Source organism: Bison bison, unplaced genomic scaffold, assembly GCF_000754665.1.
Source record: "Bison bison bison isolate TAMUID 2011002044 unplaced genomic scaffold, Bison_UMD1.0 scf7180017864349, whole genome shotgun sequence".
Taxonomy (NCBI): Eukaryota; Metazoa; Chordata; class Mammalia; order Artiodactyla; family Bovidae; genus Bison; species Bison bison.
This window is the reverse complement of record NW_011494921.1, coordinates 636,884-647,272: the sequence shown is the minus strand read 5'-3', so window position 1 is coordinate 647,272 and position 10,389 is coordinate 636,884. Positions and strand designations below refer to the sequence as shown.

The following is a 10,389-nucleotide window of genomic DNA, read 5'->3' as shown; positions in this document are numbered from 1 at the left end:
AGAGGCTGCAGCCTTACCTCTGATTCTCCAACAGCGGACACGGCAGCAGGCTCATCAAGGAGCAGCTAATTTTTATGTCTCTTCCGGATGAGCTGTAATTGCGTGAGTGCAGGGACAGCATCGCACCCTTGACTTACCTCCCTGAGCTTCTGTGGTCTGACTCACTGGACAGTTTCTGGTCTGATATCCTGGGACTTGCAGGCAAGACCACCTCTAACCCCTAGAGACTCCCCAGGATTCCCAGGTGGCCCTAGTGGTAAAGAACCTGCTTCCCAGTGCAGGAGACTTAAGAGACCCATGTTTGAACCCTGGGTGGGGAAGATTCCCTGGAGAAGGAAATGGCAACCCACTCGAGTATTACTGCGTGGAGAATCCCATGGACATCCCATAGACAATCCCAGAGGAGCCTGGCTGGCTACGGCCCACAGGGACAAAGAGTTGGACATGATTGAAGCAACTTACCATGCACGCACCCCCTAAAGACAAAGATTTCCATTTTTCAACTCCAGAAGCGGACGCATTCTCAGAGGAAAACCAGATTAACACCCTAATAGCAGAGCAGACGCCTTCTCTCTACACCTGCAGCCCCACGTGGAAGACTTCTTCCCAGTCTAAATTCCTCACGTTACATCTTTAACCTGGCTTCCCTGGTGGCTCAGACGGTAAAGAATCCGCCTGCCACCCAGGAGACGTGGGTTCCATCCCTGGGTCAGGAAGATCCCCTAGGGGAGGGCATGGCGACCCACTCTAGTGTTAATGGAGAAGCCCACAGACAAAGGGACCTGGCGGGCTGTGACTTAGTGACTAAACAACTTTAAAATATTTCCTGTTTACTTCTCCCGGGTAGAGGAAGAAAAAAGCTGATACTTCAGGAACAACTCTTCACACCCTCAGGTAAAGCTGCCATGTCTCCCTTCAGCCTTTGCCCACTGAGGTTCAGTGAAAGGCCCGGCTGTCTGTCTGGGTGTCCATCTGTCCTGAGGCTCGGGCACGGCTCACCTGCTGGAGCCCTTCCATGATGGACGTTACTGGAGCCATTCCACAGGTCAGCGATGAGAGCATGTACCCGTCGGAACCGATGGAACTGTTGAAATTTCCTTGCTGAAACAGAAAGAAAGGAAAGAGGCAGTGGTAGCATCATGGAAAGCAATCAGCTCAGCACACCAGAAAGGATGACCCGTGTCCGTCCACGTCAGGGGGAGGAACGGTCACGGGCACATGCGTGAGCTCGGGGATGAACGTGGCCGTGGCAGGCTGGGGTGGCTGGATGGAGGCTTCTCAAAATGTGGGCCACAGACTCTGAGTGTCGGGAGACCCTCCCCAAAGACAAAACCACAGTGATGCCAACACTGAGACACTAATTGCCTATTTTCACCCGTGGAACGAGCACTGATGGGAAATGCCGCTGTCTGGTTAGCACGGACCACAGTGGGGGCGCCTCCCCACTGTCCCAAACACTTACAATGGTCAGTAAACACAGGAAGAAAACAAATTGTTCAATCTCCAAGAAAAATTTTAAAGGTCAGTTTTGCTTAAAACTGCACTTGTTAAGCAGTAAAATGAATCGTTTTGTTCAATCTCGACCCTGGAGGACATCTTTTTTCTGATTTTTTTCTTTTTTAATTGGAGTAATGCACTGTGAAGAAGGCTGAGCGCCGAGGAATCGACGCTTCTGAACTGTGGTGTTGGAGGAGACTCTCGAGAGTCCCTTGGACTGCAAGGAGAGCCAACCAGTCCATTCTGAAGGAGATCAGCCCTGGGATTTCTTTGGAAGGAATGATGCTAAAGCTGAAACTCCAGTACTTTGGCCACCTCATGCGAAGAGTTGACTCATTGGAAAAGACTCTGATGCTGGGAGGGATTGGGGGCAGGAGGAGAAGGGGATGACAGAGGATGAGATGGTGGATGGCATCACCGACTCAATGGACCTGAGTCTGTCGGACACGACTGAGCTACTGAACTGAACTGAACTGATTAATAGTTGCTTCACGACGACAACTGCTGTGCAGCCAGCGGCTCAGTCACACGCATGCACACCCCCTCCGCCACTGGGTCTCCTTCCCATTTAGGTCCCCACAGAAAACTCAGCCAGAAAGAGAAAAACAAGTATCGCATATTAACACATACGTGTGGAATCTAGAGAAATGGTACAGATGAACGTATTTACAAAGCAGAAATAGAGACAGGTGTAGGGAACAAACTATAGACAACCGCGGGAGAAAGGAGGCGTGGGACCTACCGGGACGTCAGGACTGACGTGCGCACCCTACGGTGAGTCAACAGACCACCAACGGGGCCCACTGCACAGCACAGGAAGCGGCTCGACACTCGGGGACGCGTCTTCTTACTGTTCTGCCCGACGAAGAGCCTCACACGGCGCCCCCTCGCGCGCTGCGCCGGCGGAAGGGCACGGACGCCTCGCGGGCGAGCCCTGCTCCCGCTGCGCGGGTCAGGCAGGGTCCCGCTGCTTCCGCGGACCGTGTCCACAGCAAGAACCAGGCCTGACCATCTGTGGTCATTCAGACGGGGGGATGGAAGATTCCTAGCAGGAAATGCATGGAACGACTGTCGCTTCAAGAAAAGCGGGCAGCTTTTGTAGTCCGTGTGCAAATCTGAGCCCGAATTGGGAAGAACGTGTGTCTGCCATTTTGAGGCTGTCACCTTCTCAGTTACAGAAAGACTTCTATCGTAAGATCAGCAGTGATATGAATGAATGCGATTTTGGGGGGTAACTCAGGGAATTCATATTTTCCCAAGGATGAATACATAAAGTTACAAAATCATGAATGGGTACAAAACAGTGCAAGGCAGACTGATGGGCTGTCACAGAATAGAGAACAAAGAGTTCACTGCTACTGCTGCTGCTGCTAAGTCGCTTCAGTCATGTCCGACTCTGTGCGACCCCGTAGACGGCAGCCCACCAGGCTCCCCTGTCCCTGGGATTCTCCAGGCAAGAGGACTGAAGTGGGGTGCCATCGCCTTCTCCGGAGTTCACTGCTAGAATTTCCAATTTCACATTGCGACTAACCTTTAAGAAACCACGATTCATCTAGTTTAGGTTTTTATATTAAAAAAAGAGGAATGTCCACAATGATCTGAAAAGCCCACAGAGTCTCCCTTCCTTTTCCAGTCTTTGCACGGCCAGCCTCGCTTCGCACCCTTCATGCAGAATGATCTGACAGACGGCATGCGGGAGCAGCTACGGGGCAGCTGCTCTCAGTCAGCACAGACACTAAAGAGGCTGAGGGACGAGAAACAATGCCCCCCTTCCCCCTAAGTTTTGTTTTGAAAAATACTTTTTGTTATAAAAATATTACAGTAAAATACACTGAATCTATCATTGTCATTTTAAATGAATAAATCCTTTTTAAATGATACAGTTTCACTTTCTGATGTAGCAAATATTGATAAGGATAAGCCATGGAACCAAAAGTTCTCTGGGGCTGTGGACAAGTTTAGGGTGGAAAGTGCTCAAGAGATGAAAGAAGCGTGAGAACCTCCAGATTAAAGGAATCCTGCCAAAATACAAAGAGCTGCTTCGAATCATTAAAAACATGGAGTGTGTTTGCTTTGACTTGAGATAAGCAGGAAAAACAAAGTCCACCCAATCCACTGGTGCCATCTTCCTACGCCTTTGAACACAATCAGGGCAAAGTCCTTCCCACGTCCGCAGATGTTTTAATAGCCTTCAAGGCTTCCTGTATTCTGCTGGGTTCGGCCTGAACATGCAACGGACGTTCCTTCAAGGCCAAGGTCCAGCCAGCCGACACTTCTCATTCGGATCATCCCCAAGTTTCCTAAATCCAATGTGGGCCTAAGGATTACATGTATGTTTATATGTCCCCTGGACATGTGTATTTTTCTGCATGTGGGTTAACAGGAACGCTGCCAAAAAGCTTGTGGCCCACACCTAGTCCTACAGAACAGTACCTGGTTTCGAGAAAGACCGTTCTGGACTCTGAATAAACTCTGGAAAGTGGAGGGTCACCAGGACGATGGCCGAGGGGGCGGGCAGCACTTTCTTGTTAGTAAACATTTGGGGAAATTATACCAGGAAGCAGGAAAGGGAAAAGAAAATCCTTAAACCAGTGCGGCAGTAAGACACCTAAAAAAATATCTAGAACTGAAAATACTGTGGTGGAGGAGGAAGATGACAACACGCCAGACACAGTCTATAACCGCTTACGCATCACAGGCAAATCTCGGTTTCCTTTCAAAGAACTAAGGCTCTCAGCCTGCTCAACCTGCTCCTGAGATTAAGAGACACAACCATGCGACTTCCCTGGTGGCCCGGTAAGAACCCGCCTGCCAGTGCAGGGGCCACAGCTTCGATCTCTGGTCCGGGACGATCCCACATGCTGCAGAGCAACTAAGCCGGTGTGCCAACAACTGCTGAGCCCAGACTCCAGAGCCGGAGCCACAGCGACAGAAGCCAGGGCGCCTGGAGCATCCACGCTCCTCAGCAGAGAAGCTGCCGCAGTGAGACGCCTCTGCAGCACGAGGAAGAGGAGCCTCCGCTTGCCACTACCAGGGGAAGCCCGCACGCACCAACTGAGACCCAGTGCAACCAAAAGTAAAATTCAAAAACAAAAAGAGATATAACGAGTTTCCAGAACTTATTAACATGGAATTAACCAGGGAAGAAAAGAACAGTCTATGATATTAGATATGATGAATTTAACGTACACACACGCACAAATGCTAGTAATTTTACATTTTGAAAAAAAACCCTGGGACAAATACCTTTTTGGAAATACAGCACTGTAACCATTCACAAGGGAACAAGGGTTTTACTTACTACAGCGTCTTTAACAATTTGTTTGGCCACTTGTTCTGGTTTGCAGACAGATGTGGTCTCTGAAATAAGACGTGTCTCTAAAGGCTAAAAAGGTGAAAAAAAAACAGACATTATCAATACCGTTACTACCTACTACATTAAAAAGTAAATAATTTTGACAGTCCTCCTCCCCTAATTTATACATAATTCTAGTTTTCTACCTTTGAACGGATTCCTATTTTTAGAACTAAGTCCATCTGGATTCCAGATCAGTTTCTACCTGGTTACTGTGTACAATTCAGCCCCTCAGTGCCCCAGTTACTCTGTGGGACAAGAGTCCTAATTCCAGTGAGAACCATCAGAGCTTCATTTAAAATATGAAAAAAAAAAAAAGACCCTGCTTTGTCTTTTTTATTTTTAAATCTTTGGAGCAACATGCAACCCATGTGCTCAAAAATTCTTCAGAAGGGAGTTTCAGTTAGAAGTTTCAAAACTTAAGCCTTAAATGGTATGAAACGATTAATTTTATTTACCATGTGGGCTTGAAAAAATAAAATAAAAACCAGAACATATTTCCTTAAGATAGAAAAGCGGAGAGCTCATAAAAGCCAAGTGTTTCTTGATGAACCTGAATTAAGAGAAAAGTCCTTTGGAAGGTGCCACCACTCTCCCGCGTCCCCAGGCCAGCACGACCGCGTGTGGCCAGACCCCAGCAGAGGTAAAGGCTCTGTGCGCCCTCTACAGGGCTCACGGAGCAAGGCTGCAGTTCCTCTGCCCACAGAAGTCAGCCCAACATCTTAGCCAAGGAAAAACAAAAAGCAATTTAACATCAAAATCAAATCTTCACGGGGAAACCACCACCTGTTGTCAGCTCTGGCTTCTACCTAGAAGACCACTTATCAAATGTTGCAAATCTGCCTAGCAGATGTCCCTTATTTTAAAACAGGGCATTCACGTTAACTTTATTTCTTTGAAATAGTAGTCATTTTAGGAAGCAGAGTCAAAAAGAAATGAATAGGGGGAAAGGCTTCTAAACCATACACATCTTTCTGAAAACATACAGCCATGGGGCGTCAGTGCCAGTTTTGATGAGGTGCAGATTCACTCTTAGTGAGAATCACTACAACAGAGAAGAAGACCAGAAACGACAAGTTCCAGAGGGGAAGTTCGGACTGATCCCTTCTTCCCCACTTTGCTTGCTCAGAGAGTGCCTACTACGCGTCAAGGCAGGTTCACACGAGCAAAGCACAGAGCCTGCTTTCGGCTCGGGATGACTGACAGTCACTGTATTACTGTTTAAGTCCAGAGGCGGGAAAACACAGCGGAGAATAAGGCCAGGGCGGAGGATGGTGAGCGTCCCGCGGGAGGAACGCTAAGACACAGCACGTCAGGGGAGTCCTCTCCAGGATGACAGCCACACGGAGATGAAAAGAAGCACAGGAGGAAGATCCACTCGGACACCCAGAGAGAGGGTGGCCAGAGTGCAGCCCACACGTGGGGTCGGCCGGCAGGCGCAGGGGGCGGACGGAGCCCCGGCGCGGGAGGCCTGGAAGAGGAGAAATCGCGGAGGGCGGGTGGCCGAGGCCTAGACGGGGCCCCAAACGGCTCAAGGCCCCTGGCTTCTTCTCCCAGCATGCTGGGAGCCTGGGGAGCCGCACACGCAGAGTGCCATCAACACCAACATACGGCATTTAATTCTAACTTCAAATTAAATAAAATGAGACATTCCGTGTCTCGGTCCCACTAGCTGCATGGCAAGTGTTTAACAGGCACGATGTGACTGCATTATAGAGCTGCGGACATAGGTCATTTCCACCATTCCAGAACATTTTATTAGACCATGCTGCACAAGAGTTTTTGATCTTTTGTGGTTTTGGATTGTTTTTTTTTTTAAGTTTTGCTTTTTGGCTTTTTACTCACGAGAGGGGTTTGCACAGGGGAGTGACAAGAGCTGACCTGTCCTTTACAAGGATCACCAGCTATGCCACGAAAAAGACTCCAGCGGGGCAAGAGCCAGGAGCAGGCGGGCCAAGTTGAAGACCTTTAGAACAGTTCAGGAGAAAATATCGGTGAGTCACACTGCTGGGATGGTAGTGACATCTGCAGTTTAAAAAAAAAAGTCAGACTGGGGATAGGTCCTGAGAGCAGAGCCCAGGGTGGTGTGAGAGGAGGCATCGAGGCTGGCTTCAGGGTTTCCAGCCTGAGCAGCTGTGGGAATGGTGGGCACCAGAAATGAGATGGAAAATCCTAAGCAGGAACGAGAGGGAATTAAAGTGCCGTTTTGAAATGTTACATCTGAAGCGCCCATTAGACCTCCAGGCAGAGACAATGGATTAGCAACCACTTCAAGTCCTTAAATGAAATTAAGTCCAGAGGAGAAAATATTATCAGTAAAGAGTATTATGTGTCATGCTAAGTCAGTAAGTCATGTCGGACTCTTGGTGACCCTGTGGACTGTAGCCCGCCAGGCTCCTCTGTCCATGGAATTCTCCCCCACCCAGGGATCAAACACGTGTCTCTTAGGTCTCCTGCATCGGCAGGCCAGTTCTTACCACTGGTGTCACCAGGGAAGCCGAAGACTATTAACTTGTTAGTTAAAACTACAAGCTACACTCTCCATCAGAAAGAAAGCGCTGTATTCATTACGTCAAGCCTGAAGACTTAGCAATAACGGCCTTTGAAAACAGGGTCAAACCAGGACTTTCCTCCTGGTCCAGTGGGTAGGACTCAACGCTTCCACGGCGGGGGCCTGGGTTCAATCCCTAGTTTGGGAACTAAGATTCCCACAAACTGTGTGGCACTGCCAAAAAGTAACAAAGAAAATAGGGCTATAGCCCCCAAGATTTCAAATCAAAGTTCCAGAAAGTTCTGAGGCCTCTTGCAAGCACGTAAGTTGAAAGAAGCTCAATTTTCTGACGAAAATGCCTGCAAGCTGAAAGGCGGAAAGACAGAAAACAGGAAAAGAGGTTTCCAACGTTCAAGACTAGAAATGGGGCACAGAGAGGCATACTCACCTTGGTTTGGTTTTCTTTTGCAAACCCAGGGGTGTCTGTGTCTGGTGGGTAGGCAACTGTGACATACACATTGTAAGGCTTCACCTGCGTTTCAGAGACAACATCAGGAACTTTAGTAAAACAAGACACACTTTCGCACCCTCCCTTATCAACCCACACTGGCTGCCAGGCAGACATTCCGCATGTGGCCCTGATTTTCTCAAAAGGTAGTGAGACCAACAGGCTGGTTCTGTAGAGGAGCGGTGTGTATGTGTGCAGTCATGCTGACCCCTTGCGACCCCGTGGACTGCAGTCCTGCCAGGCTCCTCTGTCCATGGGATTCTCCAGGCAAGAGTACGGGAGGGGGTTGCCATTTCCTTCTCCAGGGGATCTTTCTGACCCAGGGATAGAACCTGTATCTCTGGTGTCTCCTGCATTGTAGGCGGGTTCTTTCCCTGCTGAGACACCAGAGAAGCCCCTACCACTGGCTGAATCAGGAAACTCTTGGCCCTGAAGATCATTTAGAAATAAAGTTAAAGAGCTCACCCGAGCCTCTATTCCAGAAATCAGCTGGCCCTGAGCTACAGAGGTTGGCTAGCCTCCTTCTAAGGTTCTTTCGCTCCCACTGACCAGGGCCTGGAAGCTGCCGTGAGGACAGCAAACAGTGCTAAAAGGAAGCCTGCTGGTCCCCAAACCCCGACCCCCACCCCGAGCACTCAGCACGGCAGCCACGGCCACGGGCAAGTCTGTCCCTCGGCCATCTGGCTGCAAAGCTGCTCTCCTTCACGGTGCTTCTCAAACTGCTGCTCTGCTCATCTCACCTACGATATAGGCTGAGACCATTCAAACCCCTCCCCTCTGCCCCAGACCCGGGTGGAGAGTGACCCCATCCCGAGAGTCTGCTGGCCCAGGAGTCCCCAGCACCAGGGAGGGCTCAGGGCTCTCCTCTTCAGCAAACATGGTGCTCCTCGGGGCTTCCCCCAGGTCAGACCAGGACTACCTCACCCGCATCTAAACACGGAAACTCCTTCCCAGCTCCTCTTCCGGCACCCCTGCCCGACCTTGAACAGGATCCCAGGCTTGGTTCCCTCTCTAATGCGTCTCCCCCCTGGAATCTCTCCACTCAGAACACACCGATGACCCCTAAGGTCGTCCTGCCGCCCGGCTGGGACACAGCGCCCCATGGACCCCTGCTGCACACCCCTGCGGCTCAGTGATGCTAAGCGGGGTGATTCAAACCTTCGGAACCTTGGCCACGACTCTGCTTGCTCCTGGCTCACTGCTGAGTCCCACGGGAACACCAAGGGGACCCAGACAGGCACTGGACCTGAGGGAGGCCCTGCGCGTTTCAAGGAGGCCCACAGGTGAGTCACGTGACACCTCGGAGCACTCTGGGGTCCTGTCTAACATCCAGCCTTTTCTCCCCCTGCTTCCCTTCGAGATGCACAGTCCTGAAGGCCGAGGAAGGAGCTGCAGGGGCAGGGGAGCTGAACCCCTCAGCCTGGGAGGGGCACTAGCAAGGGACGCGGTCCCCACTGGCTGGGCCCCGGACCCCCAGGCGTGAGACACACTGGCTCAGCGTCACGAGGTGGGCAGCCCCAAGGCCCAGCTCATAACGGCTCTGGACTCGGGCCAGGGAGGGAGGCTGATGAGCAAGCAATTTCTCTTCCACTTGTTTTCATGATAGCGACTTTAGAAAGTGCCTCCCACGGCCTTGCCCTTCGCTGGGCACAGACAGGAGAAAACACCACTGCCATTAAAACACAAAAGTCAGTAAGCGGGAATCAGACAGCCTACCCGAAGCCTGAAGCTGGCGGCTCGGACACGGCCGCTGCAGAGACAGTGCTCCTGTCCCCCACGATGGGCCAGGATGGTGGGGCTGTAAGCTCCATGGCAGGATGTCAGAGCGGTGTTTCTCCAACTCAAGGTTATGGTTGAGCTGCCAGAAGAGCTTACCGCTTTTCAGAACAGCTTTTTCCCAGGGGTGGGGTTGGGAGAAACCAGTCCAACCCCTTTCTGAGTACTGGTATCCTCGGTATAATCCTGGAGCCAGATAATCCTCTCAGCCTATGGCTGGATACCTCCAGTGGCTACGAACTTAACCACTGTATTTATTTATTCTAATGTCTGTTTATTTATTTGGCTGTGCCAAATCTCAGGGCTTCCATGGAGACTCAGACAGTAAAGAATCCGCCTGCAATGCAGGAGCGGAGAAGGCAATGGCACCCCACTCCAGTACTCTTGCCTGGAAAATCCATGGATGGAGGAGTCTGGTAGGCTGCAGTCCGTGGGGTCGTTAAGAGTCAGACACGACTGAGTGACTTTACGTTCACTTTTCACTTTCATTCATTGGAGAAGGAAATGGCAACCCACTCCAGTGTTCTTGCCTGGAGAATCCCAGGGATGGGGGGAGCCTGGTGGGCTGCCGTCTATGGGGTCACACGGAGTCGGACACGACTGAAGCGACTTAGCAGCAGCAGCAGCAGCAGCAATGCAGGAGACCTGGGTTTGATCACCTGGTTGGGAAGATCCCCTGGAGAAGGGAATGGCGACTCACTCTAGTGTTCTTGCCTGGAAAATCCCATGGGCAGAGGAGCCTGGCGGGCTAGGGTCCGTGGG

At 50.8% G+C, this 10,389-nt stretch overlaps 1 protein-coding gene across 1 annotated transcript in view; it reads right to left on the bottom strand.

Moving 5' to 3' along the window:
- The window catches only part of KDSR (3-ketodihydrosphingosine reductase), a 34,310-nt gene that overhangs the window by 3,491 nt on the left and 20,430 nt on the right, over positions 1 to 10,389 (bottom strand). The window contains exons 7-9 of the mRNA XM_010854815.1: positions 7,792 to 7,875; positions 4,799 to 4,882; positions 1,000 to 1,101 (exon numbers count right to left, since the gene is read on the bottom strand). Coding sequence (XP_010853117.1) covers positions 1,000 to 1,101; positions 4,799 to 4,882; positions 7,792 to 7,875 — 270 coding nt within the window. The remainder of the gene's footprint in view (positions 1 to 999; positions 1,102 to 4,798; positions 4,883 to 7,791; positions 7,876 to 10,389) is intronic.